Source organism: Melitaea cinxia, chromosome 27 (genome assembly GCF_905220565.1).
Source record: "Melitaea cinxia chromosome 27, ilMelCinx1.1, whole genome shotgun sequence".
Classification (NCBI taxonomy): Eukaryota; Metazoa; Arthropoda; class Insecta; order Lepidoptera; family Nymphalidae; genus Melitaea; species Melitaea cinxia.
In genome coordinates this window covers 1,418,717-1,444,092 of record NC_059420.1, presented here as the reverse complement: position 1 = coordinate 1,444,092, position 25,376 = coordinate 1,418,717, and the positions used below count along the sequence as shown (strand labels likewise).

The following is a 25,376-nucleotide window of genomic DNA, read 5'->3' as shown; positions in this document are numbered from 1 at the left end:
GTTTGAATGAAACTGTTTTGATGAGTTTTTATCTTTTAATGAGTTACCAATCTTAAAATTTTAATGGTCATTTTTTACATCTTTACTAGCTACTACCCGCGACGTTGTCTGCATTTCCTTAGTAGTTAGTAGTCCTCTTCTAAGCCTTATTTTAGAGATAAAATTAGCCCTATGCTCTTTTCAAAGGTGTACTCTATCTTTGACAAATTTCACTTAAATCCGTTCAGTGGTTTAGGTGGGAAAGCGTAACAGACAGTAAGAGTTACTTTCGTATTTATAAGTATAGTTTATAGTTGGTTTTGAACGATATGAAGAGATTTGGTCTAAATTTTGTCTTTATTATGGTCCGGTTAGACTGAGCGTAAACGAGAGTTGCGAACAAACACCGCGAAAGTCATTTGTTGTAATTTGTCATTATACTTTGAAAGCTTTAAAAAGTGCAAAGGTAGCACATATTATTTCGCTAAGTTACGTGTTACGTAGTTACGGAGCAAACACAAAGAAAATTGGTTAGTGTGATTGAAAGAAATTTTAAAGGAAATAGAATAGTTGTCATTGCGAAGTGTTGTATCGTATTCACTTGAAAGGCAAACATCCTTCAGGCGTACATGATCTTCGGCATAATATCCTGCTCATAATCTGGAGCAATCTGATAGGGGAAGTACCCCCCAACCTTAGAGAAGATCTCAGCTAAATAACACTGCTCTCGAATTGTGTGCCGCTGTCTTTTCATTTATCCCCTTTTTTCAGCTAAAGTTTTATAAATAAAAGTGATAATCAGTTTTCACATTGAAATAAGTAAAATAATGAAAATCTTGACAGCAATAATGACTGTGATTTCAATTTTTTATTTTTTTTAAATCTAGAACTTTTTCGAGACATTTTATATCTAATACTATAAAAAACTAAGCTTTGACTTGACTTCGTGAGCGTGGAAAACGCAATTACAATTTAACTACAATTGCTGAGTAAGTAATAACTACACTTCTAGACAATGTATTAAGATGATGCAGGATTATAACTGTGTAAGGCGAAATTAAAGCTAATTTTACGTTGTGCCTAATAAACAAGCAGACAGACAAAAATATAAAAAAAGTATAGTTTCATCTTCTATTGCTGTCATAAAGAACCCTATAGTTAGTCTCATCCACACATCTCTTGCGTACAGACAGCCGGTTACAATTTAAATATAATGTACAGATTAAAAAAAAATCACGTGAAAAGCTTTATATCATTGGATTCTGTAAAGTAAGTATTTAAAGTAAAATGTTTTCCATTTAGTACTTTATTTTAATTTTCCTTGTATAAAAAACACCTCAAAATAGACTTCAATTATTTTTTTAATAATTTCCAGGTTATTCATAAAATATAATTACCAAAAAGTCCCCCATATTCATAACTCTTTTCCAGTTATTTATGTACATTATGTATATACAGTACCTAAAAATTTTCAACATATGAGCATTTTTTAAAATTTAAATGTACATATTTTATCATAAAAACCATTTGAGCAGTTTCATTTAAATATAAAATTATGTCGCTGACTGTAACAAGTGTAACGCATATGTTTTATGGTTAATATAATGGTGGGGTGGACATAAATATTAGTACAACTGAGGGTAGATAGACATTATGAGTTGTATATTTGTCAGTGTGACTCCAACAGCGTTAGAGAGTGCACGTGTTTCCTTTTCGTATATCAAAACTATTATAAGTTTTTTTTTGTATAATACTTATGTAAGTTTCTTCGTTTTATTGATTATTGTATAATTTCGAGTGAGATAGAATATAAATATTTTTACGTTAGAGAGAGATGGAATATGTCCTACCATTGTATTAATTGTATTATTGTAGGTAATTCGTAAATGATATATGTGGCTGGAAACACTTGAACGGATAAGCATAAGGTTTCTTCCATTGAATAAATAAGAGCTATGATATAAATAGTACAAATTTTAGGTGTTGCCAGCTACCAATTAAAAAACCTACTATTATTACGTATAATGTCAAGCCAGAACTGATTATACAATTTTGTTTATTGGTAACTTTAAAGCTTGTACTATATATGTTATATTCGCTCAGCCTATTCGCGGATATGTGTCCGACGCTTAAAGCCGGGTCGTTGAAATAGTTCGATGAATGTAACTGTGTATTATATATTATATATTATTTTGTAAGTAAATGAATAAATTACGATTGATTTTGCTTAATTTGTGTAATTATTACTATTAGCTTAATTCCCCTCCCCGCTTCACTCACATTGTATTTCTAAACTTCAGATTGATTATTGATTTATTTGTTGAATTTTGTAGCCTCTATCACTATATTGGCTTTGAAATACACAGGCCGATGACGGGCAGCAGCGTCTTCGGTGCGACAAAGCCAAGCCCTAAGGTCACCAACCCGCCTGCCCAGCGTGGTGACTGGGCAAAACACATGGTTCACGCAATTTTTGGCACGAACTTGTTTAGGCCTATGTCAAGCAGTGGACTGTATCAGGCTGAAGTGATGATATCACTATTCAACAAATAAAAAGACTGTAAGAAATATATGTCAACACTAGCGCTGTCATACGCAATTAGAAAGGAATTTATAAACAACAGATGCAACGATCGCGCCACCTAGCACATCGTTCGATAGTCATCTACCCTCGTTTATTATATTACTCGAGTTATTCTGACGAAACGAAACGAACGGTGTAACCGCCGCTAAGGCAGTCTTGGCTCTGGCTTGGCACGATACACTTGTTGTGTCCTGCTAGTAGCTTAACCTAGACTCGTTCAATAATTAATTTGTGCAAACGAATTAATTGTTATCTATTACGATTAATTTGGCTAGGCGAGGCGTATAACTCGAGCAGTGAAGGTGAGCGTTGATGCGCATCTCAAAAGGGAGCTCCTTAAACCTACACCTGGGTCGCAAGTCCTAGGCATTGCTCTGAGTTACTCCCTCCGCCACACGAGAGACTTGATCGGAACGCTGAAGAGCGCGCACGCATCCACGTGTTCGGTGGACGTTACAATTTTGTTATAACTTTTTTAAGTACTACCTACATAATATAATATTGTAAAGAGTGTGAGTATAACCTACGCCCGCGCCCTGCGAATATAGAAAAGGAGCTTCCAAGAGTCGAAAGACTTCATATATATTCTTTAGATTCAGACATAGGATTAATAAAATAAACCAAATTAGTTTATTGCCACAAAACTTTAATATATAACTAGATACACAAGAATGCATACAAAATAACTCTGGGCGTGATTTATAACAAAAGGAGCTTTTATCGTAATTTGATACGAGATTATGATTTTAATGAACATACTAATGATTTTTTTTCTTTATATGTATGTTACACACACGGTCATCTTTTCCTAAGGTAAGCAACTAAACTGTGTTATAGGTAACAGTAGACTGATATACTTATTTTTTTTTTCAATAAATATCCATATAAGTGATGCGTTGGCGTAACGGCCACTGGTTTTGTGGCTATTGCGCTGGCGCTTGCGGGTTCGATTCCCGTAAATAACAAACATTTGTATTGGTCATACAGATGTGTGCCGTGGTCTGGGTGTTTGTGCAGTCCTTTTGGGTCTCCCCACCATGCCTCAGAGAGTACGTTAAGCCGTCTGTCCCGAATCTTATTATGTACACCTGATAGCGATCGCTACTCATAGTAGGGAATATATCCGCCAACACGCACTGGAGCACCGTTATGGATTAAGCTCTGATCTCTTCTACATTCTACATGGGGAAATGTTGATTGATGGGGAATGGGGAATGTTCCGGTAACAATTATTTTAGAGATATTGACAATCAAGTTATGGCTACCAATATCCATGTTGATGGGCAACAGATGGATTCATGAAGTTGTGGTGTTTGTGTTATTTCATTCAGGTAGGGCACACCAGGACATATTCGCCGTAAATCCCCAGCAGCCGGACTTGGGAAGTACCGTGATCTTACACTAGATCACAGCTAAATAATACTATTTTCAAGCAGTGTTGGTTCCTGTGGTAAGTAAGGTCAGGGGTAGAGTTGGTAATGCGCTTGCCCTTTGTACGAGACAACCGAGAACATCGCATAGAAGCTAGCCAACGGTCACCTCTCTCAAGCGTAAATTCTTCAACGATACAACGATGTTCTATTGAAGACTCCCTTTTCGTTAAACTGGTTAAATCGAATCAGCACTCTCTTGGTCAACCAAAGTACCGGCTCTAGAATAAAAGATGTCAAAAATACAGTCCACTCATTTCTATCAACTAGGGTCCGGTACACTACGCTTTTAGTGTTGCAGGCGTCCATATGCTACGGTAACCGCTTACCATCAGGTGGGTCGTATGCTTATTGCTTTCCTAGTGTTATAAAAATAAAAATAGGATGGTCTCGTACTCAATGTATAGCGAGACGAATGCCCTTGCAATGAGAAATGATAGCGTCAGCGGATATAATTGGTTGTTCAGCTAGTAATAGCCGTTAACAGGAGTAGGTACATAACAGCAATAATAAGGCTGATTTAAGAGTCTTGCTGACTGCACCCTGATAGTCGGCGCTATCAGCTAAAATTTAAGTAATATTAAATGAACTTCTTTAGAGTTTGTTATTTTTTTTGTGAAAATAAAAAACATGGTCAATATCCCGTTTTTGAATAATTTGAATAATTCTTTAAAGAGTTTTTGTATAACGTTGCGCGTCTGAATTAAGCATCAGTGTGAGATAAGACACACCGCTTTCTACGCATCAGTATTCCACGGCTGATATTAAAATTGTATTGAAGAGGAGTTTCTGAATAACAGTAAGTTATAAGCTACGCTAATTGCTTATGGTAGGCGCCATCAGGTGAGCCGAACGTTTGTTTGTTAACCTGTTTTAATTAAAAAAATCGCGCGCCTATGAGCACTGACGGTTGTTTTAAATAATCTATTAACAACAAAACGATTTTATTTGACTTACAACTCATTTCACTCATTCTAACAATTTGAATACTACGTTATTTTAATTTTTGTTCTAAAAACAAACAAAAAGACTGTACTTCAGACCACACGACTGAAGTAAAAGTTCTTTGGTTATTATATTATTGAAATTACATATGTGCTGTTCGGTCAATTACCGAGCATTTAGGTGTTGCTCAGCAAAACAACATCGCACATGCACGGGCGCCGCACTAAATAACTTAGGCCAACGCCGTGCATGTTACTTGAATTCATATTTCACCGTGTCTATAATCGGATGCGCTCATTAACATTCATTAACATTAATAACATTTAAATTTAATAAACGTTTCGAACCTATAGTTCTTTCTAATTTTAACATTTAAACATAAAACATTTCGCTAAGGCTCAGGCACCCTACATGTGGAATCCTTTTTTTAAAAATGCGTGATTTGTGTTACATACTTTATCTGAGGTAGGGCACAGCAGAAATTTCCTGCTCAAAATATGGAGCAGGCCGACTGGGGTAGTACCTCGACCTTACAGAAGATCACAGCTAAATAATACTGTTTTTAAGCAGTATTTTGTTCCTGTTGGTGAATAAAGTGACCAAGCTCCTGGGGGGGATTGGGGATTGGGTCGGCAACGCGCTTGCGATGCTTCTGGTGTTGCAGGCGTCTATAAGCTTCGGTAATCTCTTACCACCAGGTGAGCCGTACGCTTGTTTGCCGACCTAGTTGTACATAAAAAAAAAAACACATAACACGTGAGATAAAATAAAAACACCAACGCGAACGAATTCGCGGGCAATAGACAGTGTATTATGTATGTACTGTATTACAACTGTCAGTAATAAAAATAAATCATTATTACATAGTATAAAACAAAGTCGCTGTAGTCTGTATGCTTAGATCTTTAAAACTACGCAACAGATTTTGATGCGGGTTTCTTTAGTAAATAGAGTGATTCCAGAGGAACGTTTATATGTATGTACAAGACATGCATAATGTAGTAGAGGAACACTGATAGTTTTAGAGGTTTCTAATGTGATGTCGTAAATAAACATATTTTTTTGCGCTTACAGTGCAAATATCTATTTTATATTTTATATTATATTTAGCATCAGCATTGCACCCTACGAAGTGGGGGCAGGCCACTAATATACAAATAAAATACCACCGACTTATTTGGGTACTAGCTGTGCTCGCGACTTCGTCCGCGTGGAATAGTGACTACAATACATGTTTAACGTGATTCTTAAAATTGCCATAACTTTTTTATTTACGAACCGATTGACATGAAACAAACACGAAATGTTAAGCTAAGCTTGCCAAAATATATAAATAAAAACCACATCATATTCAAATTAGTCTTTTTTTGAGACTAGCGTGCACAAACGCACAGACAAACAGAAAAACATACAAAAATTCTGAAAATCATTGTTTTGGGTGCTATTGCGCTGATAAAGGTCTTAATAATATTTTTTTCTCATATATTTTATTTATTTATTACTCTTTATTGTACACCACAGGATGCAAATACAACATAATAATAATACAGACAACTTAAGAATATGTAGTAAAAGAGGCAGTCTTATGGCTTTTTAGCCATTTCTTCCAGACAACCCGAAATAGGATAGGAGAATATAATAGAATAGGATAGGAAAGAGGAGATAGATAATATAGAAGATAGGATATATTTTAAATGTACAAACAGTGACCCGTTACAATTTTATTATATGTATTGAAAATTTCATTGTAAAATACACAATTTCCCGATATAGTTCAATTGCAAGTTATGCAACTTCCCGATATAGTTGGAGATTAAAAAATGATTTACAGAAGAAGCAAAATAATCCAAGAGATAGGAGTGAAAAATATAGGAAAGTGTAAAAGAAAATATTAATACCTATTTCACTAAATTACGCTTAAAACTGTTATCAATAAGATGAGTTTTTTTAAGGGAATTAGACGAACTTGTACTGGTAACACTGAAATTAGCACGTAAAATAAAAGATATATACTTTAAAATTACTTTTCACATTCATTTTAATATAATATTAAAGTATTAAAAAATTAAAAATTAAGTACAGTGTTAAGTGTATACAATATTCCGTAAATTATGTCTGACTATGAGGAACCATCGGCGAAAGTTTCTAAAGTTGAGGTTAGTGTTTACAAACTGAAATAAATAAACCACCTTACGAGTTTTACTTAATTAAATTGATATAAATAACTAAAACGTATTTTCTAATTGCATTGTTAATTTCTAATAAATGTTAACATTATGATAATAATACAAAACTCATTTTAAAATCATCAGCAATTGTAATTTTGAACAAAATTTCGATCGTACCCGATTAACGTGTTGAAAAATTAATTATTTTGCTAATATATAAATGAAAACAAAGTTGATATTATGAGTATTTTTGTTCCCATTAAATACTTAAATCAACCGTTAACTTAAAAAGACATTAATTTCAGTTTACTTACCAAAAAAAATTCGAATTTTTGCAATAGTCAATAACGTGAAAAAAATCAGTCCATTCCCTTTTTTTTTATAAATTCGCACTTATTTAAAAATTAGAATTGTTCCGTCACCCGCATAATAAATGGTTGTATTTGCACCTAGGAGGCTCCAAAAGACCGCGATGAAGAAATGGACGAGGGACAAGAGGAATGGTTGAGCGAGGGTATACTCACTGATGACGACTATAATCCCACTGTGAGTTAGTTATAATACTATTTTTTTCATGAGGTAGGGCACAGCAGGAAATAACCTGCTCTAAATATGGAACAGCCCGACTGGGGAAGTACCTCGACCTTACAGAAGATCACATAAATAATACTGCTCTGAAGTAATGTTCTGTTCCTGTGGTGAGTAAGGTACAGAACTCCGGGGGTGGGTCAGGGATAGGATGAGCAACAGATTGCGATGCTTCCAGATTTGCAGGAGTTCATAGGCTACAGTAACTGCTTTCCATCAGGAAGATCGTATGTTTAATTGTATTGTATTGTATTGTTGTGGGCTCGGTTTTCCGCATTTTTAATTATCAAGTCATTATGTGTTAGATAAACTTTATAACCAAAGCAAAATTTTCCCCTACTTTACTTTTTACTACCGTTAACTAACATACTAAAATTATCTGTCTGATAGCTTATCAGCAAGTTATATTCTAGATAAAATATATGAATAACCAGCAAAATTGACATCAAATTTATTGAACCTAAAATTTTTAACTTTGCCATAAATAAAACGTAAAAAAATTATCAAGGCCTATTAAAATCAGGCAGAAGATTCACATGTGAACACGAGTCAAGACAACACAATGACAAGTGTATCGGAGACAGTTAACGCAACCCATGATGCTACTGACAATTCGACTCAAGAAACTGGCAACAAATCCGAGAATACTCAGAGAAAACTTGACAATACTGATAACGCTGATCAGGTATGCCGATAGATAATTATTTTTAATATATATACACATGAGTAGAGATAACTCAAAAAGTAATCATCACATCTCGTTCAAATTTAAATGGGATCACACAACAATCACCAGCTTTCGATTAGAGGAAGTATCATCAAAATCGAATATAAAATTAAGATACATATAAAAGTTTGACTTGTATAAACATTTCAGACTGTAATCTATTTTTAAAGACATTTCTTTATGGTAACAATGTTTACGTAAGCCTGTATTTATAATAAAATACTAGTTGGCCCCACAAACTTTGTTTTGCCATATATGTTATACTAACCCTCTTAACCCCCTCCCCCCTTATAACTTAGGGGTATGAAAAATAGATACTCGATATGTATACAAAATTTCATAAAAATCTTTCCAGCCATTTCGGAGGAGTATTTTAACTAATATTGTGACATGAGAATTTTATATATAAGATTTGATTTTTCTTCATAGAGTCCGCATTTAAATATGAATATGTATAGTGATAAATACACATACATTATGGTTAAGTGCCAGCTGTCAAATAAAAACGAATCATCAAAATCAATACAATCAGTAAAAAGTTAGGAGGTAGCACACATTAAAATAATTGTTTAATTGATAATTTCTCTATTTTTTTTGAAATTGGCTAAAAAGTTTTGTGTTTGTAACTTATTACTTAAATTTAAGACATAATTAAGTTATAATTATGTACATTTGTTCAAAGTTTTAGTATCTTTATGTAAAATGAAAATTATCTGAATTGCAAATATTAACAGACAGAGCCGCGGTCTTAGCTAGTGTTATATTGAGACAGTATTCTCTCAACTTTACCAACTAAACAATAATTAATGCATTCTATAGCAGACTTTAGTTATTTAAATAATATTGCCGTGGAAAAACATCTAAATCGTAAAACAAATTATTTTCATAATTATCGTTAGAAAAAAAATATCTGAAATTGTTTGTTTAGTAGTATATGAATTAAAAAAAAAAAAAGAAAATTGAAAAAGAAAATAAATAAAAAAGCGTCTCTCCGGCGGGGAATCGAACCCCGGTCTCCCGCGTGACAGGCGGGGATACTGACCACTATACTACCGAAGACCTTGAGTGGAGACGCGAAATTGTGACACGTATTCAGAATGAGTAGCCTTTGTGTTTATGACGTAAATTACTTCTTTATTATTCTTATCTTTCATTAATGTCACTTTTAATTGTTTTATTAAGATACTGAGAGAACTGTTGATAATTTTTATAACAATAGTAAATATAACGATTTAAGTAACATGTAATAAAAACATAATACTTACTAATTCTACATATAAAAAAGACGAACCAATATTAATTTACTATCTACATATCTATTATATACTTTATTGCACTCAAAAAATACATGTAAAAACAACATAGGAATAATATTTATGGCAAAGGTGGACTTATCTCTGAAAGAGATTTCTTCCAGTCAACCCATGGTCATGAGTAAGTGTTTAATATAGCGAGGCAAACAGTGCAAGAAGATTTACTAAGAACAAGAAAAAAAAAAAAACGTAAAAAAAAAGAAAAGATAATAAATTTGATAAATCTATACATATATAATCAAATATATATATCTATCTATGTAATATTTATGTAATATCTATGTAATATCTATGTAATATTTACAATGTAACATTTCAAATTTGAAAGTTTTTGTGAATGTTGTTTTTTTTTAATGTTTTTTCTACAACCTTTGCCCTAAATAAACGAAATTATCATGATATACCTTTTTAAAATCCTTGTATTGTGCCCTTCAATTTGATACCCTTAATGTAAGTATTCGAGAAAAAAAAATTTTTTTTTCATTAACTACAATGGCTTCGCGCAGCCGCCATGTTTGATTTTTTTTTAATGTCACCTATCTAAGAACACTTGGGCAGCTAAGACGAACCTAACGATACCTCAATTATGTAAATCCGTTCAGTGGTTCTGGAAATATGAGGTAGTAAAGAATATTACATACATACATACATACAAGATACGCGCGAAAAACATAACCCTTCCTTGGCAGTCGGGTAAAAAGAATAACGGAATACATTATATAAAGATATTCCATTCGGTGCAGGCGTTAACTTATGCGCGTACTTACATTTCGGCATTTCGTTTTTACTTATACAGAATATTTTTAGGTTAGTTTAAGTAAATAATTTAAATTAACAATAATAACGTAAATTTTACAATAATCGCAAAAACTATCAAATATAAAATGTTACATTCTACATATAATATAGATATATTGATAATAATTTAATATTTATACATAATTATATTATACTTAGATAGTATTATTAATGACATTTTTAATAATACGCTTTATATTGTTATATTTTTTAATAAAATAACTAAAAGTAACATTAACTGAGGATATCAATGATTAAATATTGATCAGGAGAACAAAAATTAATGAAAAGTAATTTTAATTATAACAAAATGTCATAAACACAAACGCACCTCATTCTGAATGCGTGTCACAATTTCGCATCTCCTCTCACAGTCTTCGGTAGTATAGTGGTCAGTATCCCCGCCTGTCACGCGGGAGACCGGGGTTCGATTCCCCGCCGGAGAGATGCTTTTTGTATTTATTTTTCTTTTTATTTTTCGTTTTTTTTTACTCATACTACTAAACAACAATTTTCAGATTTTCTTTTTTCTTCTAACGATAATTATGAAAATAATTAGTTTTACGATTTAGAATTTTTTCCTCAGCAATATTATTGAAATATTTGAAGTCTGCTATGGAATGCATTAATTATTGTTTAGTTGGTAAAGTTGAGAGAACACTGTCTCTATATAACACTAGCTAAGACCGCGGTTCTGTCTGTTAATATTTACAATTCAGATAATTTCCATTTTACGTAAAGATACTTAAACTTTGAATAAATGTACATAATTATGACTTAATTATTATATTTAATATGTCTTAAATCTAAGTAACACGCTATGAACGCTTAGTTTTTAACCGACTTGAAAAAAAGGAAGTTCTCATTTCGACTGTATTTTTTTATCTGTTAGTTACCTCATTACTTTTCACTGAGTGTACTGATTTTGATGATTCTTTTTATAATCGAAAGCTGGTACTTTTCTTGTGGCTTCATTTAAGTTTAAACGATATCTATCGAGTAGAGTCGAGTTTTTTAAGTTACCCCTAATAATGTATACTGTATGATACTTGCCGATGTATAAACCCTAATGCGTATTGTATGACACTTATCGAGGTGAACTGAAGTCGGTTTTAATCCCGTTTGAAAGCGAACAATTATTTTTCTATGATTTATATGTAAAATGGGATGTTTAAGCATGTTTGTGTACAGATTGACTGGATTTAATGTCGCGTGGGCGCAGCGTTCATAGTACTGGCTATTGGTACGTGTCATATATATATACTAGCTGACCCCGCAAACGTTGTTTTGCCATAACACAAAATTTCAAATATTTTTCTTAATTTGATCGCAGCACCAACTGTCGGGACAAACTGAAATTAAAATAGAGTAATTTTAATATTTGATGCTGCGATGGTAGCGCAGTCTACCGGATCCAATGTAAAACATTCCAAAATTAACAACTGCTTATAAATGAAAAATTAGTTAAATAAATATTTTCCAGAATCTAAACCATCCTCGAATCCCCTTGAACTTACACAAAAAATTTCATCAAAATCCCTCCAGCCGTCTAGGACGAGTTCAGTGACATACACACGCACACAAGAAATATATATATATATACATATACAAAATTGACATCCACAGGTTCAAAATGGTCATTCCTTTTGTCAAACATGCATATATCATACCACAGGCGATTTATCATTAGAACTAAAAATCGACAGTCCTGTGACTGCCCAGTAAAGCTAGGACGTGGTCCGATGCTGACGGTAAAAAAAACATGTATTAGTCATACAGATTTTTACCGTGGTCTGGGAGTTTGTACTTGTGCTTGTGTATCTCCGACCTCCCGACACAGGAGTGAATCATGATGGGGTCGAGTGTGAGGCGCTTACGTATTTATTTACATGTCTTCAAAGTAATTGTTTTCATTTCTAGACAGAGTTCCCGGGGGAACTGGGAGCGTTCCTAATTAGGAAGACCGATGGGAGGGTGATCGAAAAGAAGGCGGAGAGTGACTTGGACGATTCCAAACACTCGGGTGATGATGGACACGACACAGATGAGTTACTGGTGAGTTGGTAATGAGTTTAGAATTTTTTAACCGACTTCCAAAAAAGGAGGCGGTTCTCAATTCGACTGTATTTTTTTTTTTTTTTATGTATGTTACATCAGAACTTTTGACCGGGTAGACCGATTTCGACAAATTTTGTTTTAATCGAAAGGTGGTGTGTGTCAATTGGTCCCATTTAAATTTATTTAAGATCTAACAACTACTTTTCGAGTTATATCTAATAATGCGTTTTTACTTGACGCTTTTTTCGTTGACCTACGTTGTATTATACCGCATAACTTTTTACTGGGTGTACCGATTTTGATAATTCTTTTTTTGTTGGAAAGAAGATATTCCTAGTTTAGTACCATGATAAGGAAACCACGATCTGATGATGGGATCCCAGAGAAATCGAGAGAACTTCTTGAAAATCCGCAATAACTTTTTACTGGGTGTACCGATTTTAATAATTTTTAATTTAATCGAAAGCTGATGTTTGTCATGTGGTCACATTTAAATATCATCGAGATCTGATTACAACTTTTTGAGTAATCTTTGATAATGCCTATTTAGTTGACTATTTTTTCGTCGATCTGCGTTGTATTACTCGTCGATGTAATTGAAGTCGGTTTTTTTTTCGTTTGCGAGCAAACACAATTAATCTCTGAATCTCTGTCTGTTTGTAAGTTACTAAGTTATATTTATTGTTTGACTTTTAATGCAGGCGAGTTGCTTTTAAGTTGTTATTTTGACCACAGTACTATTACGAATATGACATTTTAATATAATTATGATAAAATTAATAATTTAGTTTTGGATCAATAAAAATATTTATATTTTGAATTATGATCTAATCACGTTACATACTCATGGGAGTAACGACTTTGTGCTAACTATGAATTTTTTTTCTAGTATTTTTATCTCAAATTTCAGCGGATGCTGGGCGGTGATGAGAGTAAGGAGATTGAAAAGGTCGACCAGAAGGGCCAGGAGTCGAGTGACGATGACGAATATATGTTTGAAGTGAGTTTTAATGCAACTACTTAATAATCTAATATATAAAATTCTCGTGTCATGGTGTTAAACATTGATCTCCTCCGAAACGGCTCGACCGATTTTAATAAAATTTTGTGGGCATATCGGGTAGGTCTGAGAATCGGCCAACATCTATTTTTCATACCCCTAAGTTATAAGGGGATTAAGGGTGTTAATAACATATATGGCAAAACAACGTTTGCGGGGTCAGCTAGTATAAATATAATAAAAAACGAGCGTGCTTTAGACCACACGACTGAAGTAAAACTTCTGCACAATAGGCCTGCACTGTGTCTTAGATATATGAAACGTAACTGGCTATGAGATAAAGAGAGAAAGAAAATATGTGCACGCACCTTTCTCTCGCTCCGTTCGCCTCGCCCGATCACACTTTTCGTAACGCTCTCGTCACGGATTCACCAGCTTTACATTCACTAGTTTTAAAAAAAATCAATTATTAAATATTTTTAAGTGTAATTATTTTGCAAGAAATGTACATAAAAACTACCCTGTAAACATTGATTTGTTTTGATTTCCATATGAATTTTTAACTTTTGGTTAATTGATTCAGCCTGTGACATCTCACTGCTCTTTCTCCATGTAGGGTACACATGCCCAGCACTTTTCATATATCTGGATTGCCAAAAATAATACATAATGAAATTATTTACAAAATACATTAAAATATTTTTAATTTTATTAATTTTTAAAATATTATCAAGACATGTGTTAATTAAACAATATAATATAAATTACGCGTCACGTTGTTTGTCCTCGATGGACTGCTAAACTACTTAACCGATTTTAATCAAATCTGCACACTGTGTGCAGTTTGATTGGTTCTGATTTTTTTTCTTTTTTTTCAACGTGTTTTGTGTTTCCTTTTATTTTATTTTTCTTTGTTTTTCACGTTTGTTAATTTAAATTTTAAACGGATGGATGGTCGTAATTGGCCTTTTTGATTATATTTCATTCTTGTTTGTTTTATAATTTTTTCTGTTTTTTTTTTTTTTTTTTTTTTTATATGTCACTAGGTCAGCAAACAAGCTTACGGCTCACCTGATGGTAAGCGATTACCGTAGCCTATAGACACCTGCAACACCAGAAGCATCGCAAGCGCGTTGCCGACCCAATCCCCAATCCCCCCAGGAGCTCTGGTCACCTTACTCACCAACAGGAACACAATACTGCTTGAAAACAGTATTATTTTGCTGTGATCTTCTGTAAGGTCGAGGTACTACCCCAGTCGGGCTGCTCCGTATTTTGAGCAGGAAATTCCTGCTGTGCCCTACCTCAGTCTGTGCTGTGTACCATCCCTTATAAATAAATAAATAAATAAATATATATACCACCACCTGATAAAACCACATAATAAACATCGGCTTTCGATTAAATTAAAAATCATCAAAATCGGCAAACCCAATTAAAAAGTTATGCAGATTTTCGAGGGTTCCCCTCGATTTCTCTGGGATGCCATCATCAGATCATGGTTTCCTTATCACTGAAACATCACAAACTTTATGAAACAAAAATACTAAACCAGTTATAGTACTAGTAAGGATAATATTTTACTGTTTATGTTCCAGGGTGCGAAGATAGCGAGATTGAAAGTGGCAAAGAATGTCATGATGAAGAAGTATCCGAGGAGAGCTGAGCCGGAGAGTGATGGGGATACAGACGAGGTGAGAATTTATATACAACTAGCTCGGCAAACAAGCGTACGGCTCACCTGATGGTAAGCGATTACCGTAGCTTATAGACGTCTGCAACACCAGAAGCATTGTTATGTTGCCGACCTTACCCCCATCCCAGGAGCTCTGGTCACCATACCCACCAACAGGAACACAACACTGCTTGAAAGCAGTATTATTTAGCTGTGATCTTCTGTAAGGGCGCGGTACTTCCCCAGTCGGGCTGCTCCAGATTTTGAGCAGGATAATTCCTGCTGTGCCCTACCTCGGTTAAATAATAATTTTATTACATACAGAACTAGCGCGTCTGGCAGATGTTGTCCTGTCCTGCTGGAAAACAGCTACTAAATTTGATAGCTTACACGTCGATAGCGGCGCCACCTACCGGGTCCAATTGAGATAAAAACTACCCTATCTCCCAAATTAGACCGAATTACAGATGCTTACAATATTTGATAAAAGTTGGTTCAGTAGTTACGGAGTTTATCGCCCACATACATCGTGACACATTTTTAACCACACACTACATACCATTTATAAATTATATACAGAAAATCAGTCCAACAGAAGGAGCGGTCCAAGTTCAGTTGTGAACCTACTCGTGTCTCGTTTCTTAGCCCTGCTTTCTGCTCCACTGGTTGCGGGTTCGATTCCCGCCTGAATCTGGGTGTAATATTTTATTCATATATATTTAAATGTGTATTATTTCTATGTACCACGTATAACACAAGCATTAAGTTGCTTAGGAACAGACGACGGTGTGTGTATACGCTTCCCTTCAGCCTGTAATATCCCACTGAGAAGGATCGGAGCTTAATCCACCACGCTGCTCCAATGCGGATTGGTGGATACATTCCTTACTATGAGTAACGATCGCTATTAGGTGTACATGATGACAACCGGGACCGACGGCTTAACGTGCTCTCCGAGGCACGGTGGGGAGATAAATATTTGTATAAACACAAATATACACTCCCGATTGAGACACGGCACACGCACCATTATACCAGATCAGTCGAGTGTGTGTCTTACAAGATATTTATTTATTTATTTTTATATATTTCCAGTCGTCGGATGAAGGTCAGACTGTGAAGCGAATGTTTGGCGTTAAACGTATGAACGTGGCCGCCAAAAGTACAGCCAAAGGTACGAGGAACGTCGGGGGACAAGCATATAGTGAGTATCGGACACAGTTACTAATAACTATAAGCTTATGCAATGTTTCTGGATGTACACACACAAATAAATAAAATTGGAGTGTTTGTTTGTTGTTCTGTGTTGATTAAAATGACCGCTTTTTACTAAATGGATATATGTATACACGGTACATATACCAAAATAAGTATTTTACAATTTTTGTCTACCTGTCTATCTGTTTGTTCCGGCTAATCTCTGATACGGCTGGACCGATTTTGACGGAACCTTGACTGGCAGATAGCTGATCTAATAAGGAGTAACTTAGGCTACTTTTATTTTAGAAATTATTTATTTTATAACTCTCTGAATTGAACAATACATTTTTTGTTAAATTCTACGCGGACGAAGTCACGGGAACAGTTAGTCCCTAATATAATATTATAAATTTGAATGTAAGTTTGTTTGTTACGCTTTCACGCGAAAACTACTCAACCGATCATCATGAAACTTTGTACTCATATTCCTGGAGGTATTAGAAGTAACATAGGATAATTTTTATTTAAAAGAAAAATCAATGCGAGCGAAGCCATGGGTAAAAGCTAGTCTTTTATAAATTAACTATTTGCATTTAATTTATAAATACTAGTCTTTATTGCATGTTAATATAATAATAATAATAATAATAATATTCTTTATTGCACACCATTAAAAGATACAAACAAAAGTAGTACAATTAGAGGAAGATGTACAAAGGCGGTCTTATCGCTAAAAGAGCGATTTCTTCCAGACAACCTTTGGGTATAGGACAGCGCATAGAAAAGCGGTTAGGAAGTGTACAAATAATTGTTATAGAAATTATAATACATCACAATAGATTATAAAATTATACATACATATATACATACATATATACATACATACATATGCTTACACACTTACATACATTCACATATACACATATACTCATATATAAATATAAACAAGTCATACATATTTATGTGATCCAAAGATGAAAAGATAATCATGGCGAATTTAGTGACAGATAGTGAGCCTTAAGATACTTTTTGAAGCTAAAGACTGATTGAGCTTGTCTTATAGAGAGAGGGAGAGAATTCCAGAGTTTAACAGATGTTACGGAAAAGGAGTTGGCGTAGAACGAAGAAGTGTGATTTGGAATCTTAAGAAGTAGATTTGAGTCAGATCGAAGAGACCGATCATGGGTGTCGCAGAGAAACGCAAAGCGTTCTTTGAGGTAGTGAGGTGTGTCACGATGGAATAATACACAATATAATAACAAGAGGATATGAGAATTCCTGCGAAGACATATACTATACATATATAAATAATAAATGCTTGGTAGCCTATAATGGAAAATCAGATTCCGATGAACAGTTACATTCACCAATAAATACTGCATATGAGACCTTAATATGCACTCGATATTTATATTTTGACTAATTATTACGACTCTTTTTTTATTTATATTAAAAATATGTATATTTCTAAACATTAAAATATATAAAACGAGTGTGCTTTAGACCACACGACTGAAGTAAAACTTTCTTAGCTCCACCTAACCTACATCTCCCTCCAACTTCCAAAATGTAGTCGAAGTCTATCTAATACGCATTGTTAGTGATCACTCAAACGGTACTCGTCGGATCTCAATCAAAATGGGACCACACGACAAGCGTCAGCTTTCGACTAAAAAAAGAATCATCAAAATCGCTACACCCAGTAAATAGTTATGAGGTGATAAACGTAAAAATGTACCCAGTAAATAGTTATGAGGTGGCACACGTAAAAATGTATAGTCGAATTGAGATTCCTCCTTTTTTGAAGTCGGTTAAATAAAAAAAAAATTGAAATTGAAACGAGGATTAATTACAAAAATTACAGAAACATTATAATGTGGTTTTATTGAAACACGTGTTCGTATAAGAATATTATACAGAACACAAGCAGAGTCGCGAGAGAAACTATACTAGGTAAAAAAAATTAAAAAATATATAAGAAACAAAAATGAAATTCAAAAAGCATCTCTCCGGCGGGGAATCGAACCCCGGTCTCCCGCGTGACAGGCGGGGATACTGACCACTATACTACCGAAGACCGTGAGAGGAGTGCGAAATTGTGACTCGTATTTGGAATGTGTTGTATCAATGCCTTTACTACATACTGTTTGTTATTTTGGCCGTACGTAGTAAGTCTTCGGTAGTATAGTGGTCAGTATCCCCGCCTGTCACGCGGGAGACCGGGGTTCGATTCCCCGCCGGAGAGAACCTTTTTGTTTTTTTATTTTTTTTTTTATCATATATTTTCGAGCAATTTTCATTTAGTATAATTATTTCCTGTGGTTTTGCTCGTGTAATGCATTTTTTTTAAGATTTTAAAATTTTTAATTCTTCCATAAGATATTTTTTCAAAGTATGTTATCTTTCAAGCTCACCGTCTTATTATTATTATTTTTTTTGTGAATACACACGTTTTTAACCGACTTCAAAAAAGGATGATGTTCTCCATTTGGCTGTAGTTTTTTTCGTTCTAATTTTTTATTAGGCGTACATATTTCAATGATTACTTTTCTGTTCGAAATCTGGCGCCATTTAAATCTCGTCGAGTGTTTTTGATTAATCCACACTAATACGTATTTAATTGATAATTTTTTCGACTACCACGTCGTATTACCTTAGGAGTGTCTTTTCAAAAGGAGGTTTCTCCATTTTATCATTTTTTTCAGAAAATGAAAAAACAGATCTTCATAATGTCTGCATAGCTATGTAGGTACTATGTAATAAGATTAATAGAAGGGGCATAGTGCGTGTAATGTTCTTTTTTATTGATTTAATATATTTTTATGCATAATTTAAAAAAATATATTAGCATTCTGCACTCCTTCTCTATATGAACTATAAGTGTACGATATTTCACACGCCTCCGTCCGTTCAATTTTCGTAAAAAGGGGTACAAAGCTTTTGATTCACGTACAGATATATATATATATATATATATATATATATTGATGTAACTTACTTATAAATTTTTATGTGACGTCATATTGTAAATTCTATTTTTAAAATTTTGACGAATTCTTTTAAATGCGTGCTCTTAAGCTCTTCTGTGAATAGTTTATGGAAAATTTTACACATTTATTAACTTTTATATTATTGTATTAGTTTTAACTTTATCATGTAATTTAAAACGTTTGTTTCCAAATTTTTTTTCCAAAAGTAACAAGTAATTAATAGTATAAATATTTTATCCAGCAGTGGCGAATAAATCGAAGGTGACCTCGACGTCGCTTCCGAAGAAGGTCCAGCCGAAGGTCAAGAGAGTGGAACCCGATGAGATCATAGATGAAGATGAGTTCCTGGAGGATGAGCAGTTCGACCTTGACGAGGTAGGTAACCTGTGGTGGGTTAAGGTGAAGGAGAGGTAGTTACCCGGGGGTGGATTGAAGTGAAAGGACAGCTGTAATAAGAAGACGAAACGATGTTTTATTTATTTTAACCGACTTCAAAAAGGGGGTAGGTTCTCAATTAGACTGTAATTTTTTTTACTGGATTTACCGATTTTGATAATTCGTTAAAAGATAGCTGGTGCTTCTCGTGTGTTCTTATTTAAATGTGAACGATATCTGACGTTATATTCCAGTTACAATAATGGGTATTTGTTTATTTTAACCGACTCCAAAAAGGAGGAGGTTCTTAATACGATTATTATTTTTAAGTATGTTCACCTCAGAACTTTTGGCTGGTTGGATCGATTTTGCTAAATTTTCTTGCCGATCAAAAATCACTGTTTTAAATACTATGATTCTTTATTATTTCTTAGGAAATTGTTATTTGTGCATACCTCACACGTCTGTACAGGCCTATGTATATACTTAAAATAATCTTTATAACACGTGGTTCAATAAGTCCCGAGACTAAGTACTAAAAAAAAAAGTCTTTTTTATAAAATTAATTTTTATTCATCAACATAGTCTCCTCCAAGAGCGATACAGTCCCTCCAACGCTTTTCTAACTTTTCTATCCCATGTGTGTAGAACGATTTGTCTTTGGCTTCAAAATAAGCCTCCGTTGCTGCGATAACTTCATTAATTGAGTCAAATTTCTTACCCTGAAGCATTTTTTTGAGGTCTGCAAACAGCCAGTAATCGCTGGGGGCCAAGTCTGGCGAATAAGGGGGATGAGGAAGCAATTCGAAACCCAATTCGTTAATTTTGGCCATCGTTCTCACGGACTTGTGACAAGGCGCGTTGTCCTGGTGAAACACCACTTTCTTTTTGTTCATGTGAGGCCGTTTATCCGCAATTTCGTACTTCAATCGCTCCAATAAGCACATGTAATAGTCACTATTTATATTTTGCCCCTTTTCAAGGTAGTCGATGAAAAGTATTCCATGCGCATCCCAAAATATAGACGCCATAACCTTACCGGCCGATTTCTGAGTCTTTGGACGCTTCGGGCGGCTTTCACCAGCCGCTCTCCACTCCGCTGCCTACCGATTGGATTCCGGAGTGAAATGGTATATCCAGGTTTCATCCATTGTTACATACCGACGTAAAAAATCCTTTTTATTATGATTCATCAGCGCCAAACATCGCTCTGAATCATTGATACGTTGTTCCTTTTGATTAGTTATAAACAAACGCGGCACCCACTTAGAAAAAAGCTTTTTCATGGCCAAATTTTTATGTAAAATAGTGAAAACACTACCAGCTGAAATCTTCAGTATCTCGGCTATCTCTCGCACTTTTACCTTCCGATCTTCCAATACGATTTTGAGGACTTGGTTAATATTTTGTTGAGTCACTGCGTCATTTGGACGACCTGAGCGTTCCCCATCATTGGTGTCCATGCGACCGCGTTTGAAGTCGGCATACCACCAACAAATGTTTGCTTTAGAGGGAGCTGATCCTGCATAACATTTTATAAGCCATTGCTGTGCTTCAACGGTATTTTTTCCCATTAAAAAACAATGTTTTATCAACACGCGAAACTCGTTTTTTTTCCATTGTATCGAAATTACAACCGTAGCGTCACTTAAATGTTTCAAAATCAATAATTTTATTGTTCCATTTTTAAAAATTTGACACATATTCTTGTATTGATAGCCAGTACTTTTTAAAAATCAAAAGAGTTTTTAATATATGCGCCATTTCCAGGTTAGTCTCGGGACTTATTGAACGATCTAGTAAAGTCAGTTTTAGATCGACTTCCACTGGGTTTTGGTTTACCCCACAACTTTCCCTCCCACGTCTCTCACTCACAAAGTGTACCCCATACGATGATAATTTTGAAAGCGCTCTTGAAGGGTGCTCGAATGAGGAAGCCGTTGTGTCTCCAGGAGCTGGGTTCATTGGTGGACGGTGGCCGGCGCCCGGAGCGGCCGGGGCGCGCGGACCTGGACGCCAACAAGGACGCCAGCGACCGCAGCTCGCGCTCCGGCGACGACAGCTACGACGTGGGTACCGGCGCGGTGCTGTGACCGCTGGACTAATCCATACTGCGACTGAGGTCACAGCGGGGACTCTCCTGCTGGACATCTGGAGCAGCCCGACTGGGGAAATACCTCGACCTTACAGAAGATCACAGCTAAGTGATACTGCTTTCAAGCTTGTGTTCCCGTGGTGAGTAAGGTGACCAGAGCTGCTGAAGGGGATCGGGGGTAGGGTCGGCAACAGAGTAATGCTTCTGGTGTTGCAGGTGTCTATAAGCTACGGTAATCGCTTACCATCAGCTGAACTGTACGCTTGTTTGCTGACTGAGTTGTATTAAAAAAACTCATATATAAATGTTAAAAAGGTGTTCGTATGTATGTTTGTTTGTAACGCGATGATCTGTTTTTTCAAAATTATACAGATTATACATGTATTTAAAGATATATTCTGAATGTATAAACTTACTTTGCTCAAATAAATTACACGTTGTTTTTGCTTATGAGGTTGGGGGTCTAAGACCTTACGAAATGGGGGTAGGTTGTCAAAAAGTTGCTAGAAACATCACGTGGTTATGGACGATCCTTAATTAATAATCAATAAAATCGCTTCGCTTCAGCTTATAATATCCCACTGCTGGGCATAGGCCTCTTTCCCCATGTAGAAGAAAGATCAGCTTAACTACTATTTGTTGGCTGCTGCCGCTGTCGTTCGAATGGTCCGAGGTGGACACTGAAAATCAGTGTGTAAAATTTAAGGATCTTATTATGATTTCTGTATTTCCATAAGTGCTGAGTGGCCACCCTTTTTGTGACGGTACACTCACTGCTGTACAGGTGTTAATTAATAACTTTGGCAGATGAATTTTGTGTTATGTGTATGGTTATTTTTATTTTTTTATTTTTTCTTCTCTCTACATTTAAGTTTAAACTTATAAAGCGATGCTGTATTTGTTGCTTTTTTTAATATTACTCTTTTATTTATTTATTTTTTTAATTTAATTTTTTATTTGATAAAATTTTAATTTTTTAAATTATTAAAATTTTTACTTTTTCATTTTTTATTGTATTTTTGCTCTCATTGTGTTAGTTGTATGTCTGTTAGCAGTGTATGTGTCTCAAATAAATGTCTTTCTTTCTTTCTTTCTTATCCACCGCACTGCTGTAATGCGGGTTGGCGGATGTATTCCCTACTATGAGTAACGATCGCTACCAGGTGCACATGATAACAACCGGGACCGACGGCTTAACGTGCTCTCCGAGGCACGGTGGGGAGACCCACAAGGGCTAAAGACCAGACCGGAAATAAATATTTGTATAAAAACAAATATCTAATCCGAGCGGGAATCGAACCTGCGACCTTCGGTGTTTAGGCGCCGCTGACACGGCACACGCACCGTTACACCAAAGCGGTCGTCGATAATAATCAATAATTGTATTTTTTTTATTTTTCCCAGGAGCTACCGTCATCAGACTCGGACGACCTGAACGAGTGGTTCGCTCTGGACGTCCGCTCTGAGAGGGCGGGGGACTACATCCCACTGCTGGGTGAGTGTTGCGAGGGTATCCCACTGCTAGGCTAAGGTGACATAGATTTTGTTTTTGATTAGCCACTTGGCGCAGTTTGTAGTGACTCTGATTCCTGATCCGGAGGTCGTGGGTTTGATGCTCGTCTAAGTCTGGGTGTTATATAAATGTTAATTTACTATACTATAGATTAGGGCAGAGTAATGAATGCTGTTTTATATTAAAGATTATTACATAACAATTGGGTACGTTACCTAACAACAATGTAATGTACCTACATTACCATAACATTGTAATGGTAAAATGTAGCCATTTCGAAATTGTTAGATGATATTTGCCATGACTGAATTTTTATAAATGTTTAATTTTAGAGGTGAAACTTCTTTAGAGTCGTGATTTGAAACTCAATAAAACTAAAATCCTTCACGATAACAAACACAATGTATAGGAGAGTATGAATGAATACATTACACTGTACTTTCTGTGTGAAAAAAACCTTTCGGAAGTTTCGCTTCTGCGGTGTGTGAATTGCATGCACACTTTTTTTTGGATGTTCATCAAGTGTGTGTTGATCTTTCAGCGAAATTAATATTTCCTTATGATTCGTTACCCTGCGTTCTGCTCTGGATGAGATTATCACATACAAAGTTGATTCATCATACACTGTAATATCGAGGTACTTCCCCGGTCGGGCTGCACCGATTTCGAGCAGGATATTTCCTCCTGTGCCCTATCCCAATACAAGATGGACACTAAATTGCCTAGAATTCATTCATCATCATCATTACAGCCTTTACAGTCCACTTCTGGACATAGGCTTCCACAAGTTTACGCCAAAAATAACGTGAACTCATGTGTTTTGCCCATAGTCACCACGCTGGGCAGGCGGGTTGGTGACCGCAGGGCTAGCTTTGTCGCACCGAAGACGCTGCTGCTCGTCTTCGGCCTGTATATTTCAAAGCCAGCAGTCGGATGGTTATCCCGCCATCGGTCGGTTTTCCAAGTTCCAAGGTGATAGTGGAACTGTGTTATCCCTTAGTCGCCTCTTACGACACCCACGGGAAGAGAGGGGGTGGCTATATTCTTTAGTACCGTAGCCACACAGAATTAAACATATACATCATTTTTTGTTCCAGGTTCCAAGGCCAGGCAACTATTACTAGCGGAGAAGCAACGCGTTTCAGCTAGACTGTCAAACTTGAAACAGAGCATGGCAACACTGAACGAGTCCAGTTCACAGCAAGCGGAGACGTTGAGGCGGGCAACACTGCAGTTGGCTGAGTTGGACGCTGCTCTTAAGGCCTAGGGCTGCAGTGAATACCTTGGCGGACCCGCTCGACATACAAAGTGCTAAAATAATAAAAATTACCATCATTTATGGCCGTTGTTAAGGTCTAGACGACAAAGTGAACTTATCTAAAAGTGGGGAATCCCCTTAATAAATATAGTTATTTAATAAAAACTACCCTCGAAGTTTATTATTACATTAATATACTACTAACTAATAACTTTTTACCTTGTCACTCCCCTTAAAGGAAAGATAATAATATTTTTAAATATCAGCTATAGGCTATACAACATCACGCTACGACCAATAGGAGCAATTATTTTGATAGCGTAATATATGATGTAATATGAAAGTTTGTGTGCTAATGAAGTCGCCGCCTGCAATTGTAAATATTTTGTGGCACAATAAAATATGTATAAATTATGTTGTTTTATTTTACGTTCGAATATCTCTCTAATATATAAAATTCTTGTGTCGCGATGCTCGTTGCCAAACTCCTACGAAACGGCTGGACCGATTTTTATGAAATTTTGTTTGCATATCAACATCAAGTAAGTCTGAGAATCGGCCAACATCTATTTTTCATATCCCTCAGTTATAAGAGGGGGAGGATGAAGGGTAACCCCCTTAATCCCCCCCCCCTCCAATAACGTTTATTGCAAAATAACGTTAGCCGGGTCAGCTGGTAA

The 25,376-nt window shown here is 35.3% G+C and overlaps 2 protein-coding genes and 4 non-coding genes across 6 annotated transcripts; 4 read left to right on the top strand and 2 right to left on the bottom strand.

The window, feature by feature from the left end:
• The first annotated feature begins 7,049 nt into the window (after positions 1-7,049).
• Positions 7,050-15,886, top strand: LOC123667258. Its single transcript, XM_045601216.1, has 7 exons — positions 7,050-7,094; positions 7,560-7,652; positions 8,218-8,379; positions 12,453-12,587; positions 13,501-13,590; positions 15,189-15,284; positions 15,845-15,886. Exons 1-7 carry the CDS (start codon positions 7,050-7,052, stop codon positions 15,884-15,886), a joined length of 663 nt encoding a protein of 220 aa, XP_045457172.1.
• Trnad-guc lies at positions 9,409-9,480 on the bottom strand. Its single transcript has one exon. It is a non-coding gene; the product is annotated as a tRNA-Asp (tRNA).
• Positions 10,907-10,978, top strand: Trnad-guc. The gene has a single exon. It is a non-coding gene; the product is annotated as a tRNA-Asp (tRNA).
• A 514-nt stretch (positions 15,887-16,400) lies between the features above and the next one.
• On the top strand, positions 16,401-25,107 carry LOC123666856. The gene is made up of 5 exons (XM_045600879.1): positions 16,401-16,469; positions 19,697-19,830; positions 21,783-21,899; positions 23,330-23,420; positions 24,536-25,107. Exons 1-5 carry the CDS (start codon positions 16,409-16,411, stop codon positions 24,703-24,705), a joined length of 573 nt encoding a protein of 190 aa, XP_045456835.1. The 5' UTR covers positions 16,401-16,408; the 3' UTR covers positions 24,706-25,107.
• Trnad-guc lies at positions 18,471-18,542 on the bottom strand. Its single transcript has one exon. It is a non-coding gene; the product is annotated as a tRNA-Asp (tRNA).
• On the top strand, positions 18,639-18,710 carry Trnad-guc. Its single transcript has one exon. It is a non-coding gene; the product is annotated as a tRNA-Asp (tRNA).
• Positions 25,108-25,376: the final 269 nt, after the last annotated feature.

Excerpts from the sequence above, each read along its gene's own strand:
- LOC123666856 (XM_045600879.1), top strand. The coding sequence starts at position 16,409 with ATGAACGTGGCCGCCAAAAGTACAGCCAAAGGTACGAGGAACGTCGGG. Across the intron at positions 16,470-19,696 it reads CGTCGGGGGACAAGCATATA|CAGTGGCGAATAAATCGAAG; the intron begins GTGAGTATCGGA and ends TATTTTATCCAG. Across the intron at positions 19,831-21,782 it reads AGCAGTTCGACCTTGACGAG|GAGCTGGGTTCATTGGTGGA; the intron begins GTAGGTAACCTG and ends TTGTGTCTCCAG.
- LOC123667258 (XM_045601216.1), top strand. The coding sequence starts at position 7,050 with ATGTCTGACTATGAGGAACCATCGGCGAAAGTTTCTAAAGTTGAG. Across the intron at positions 7,095-7,559 it reads CGAAAGTTTCTAAAGTTGAG|GAGGCTCCAAAAGACCGCGA; the intron begins GTTAGTGTTTAC and ends ATTTGCACCTAG. Across the intron at positions 12,588-13,500 it reads ACGACACAGATGAGTTACTG|CGGATGCTGGGCGGTGATGA; the intron begins GTGAGTTGGTAA and ends CTCAAATTTCAG.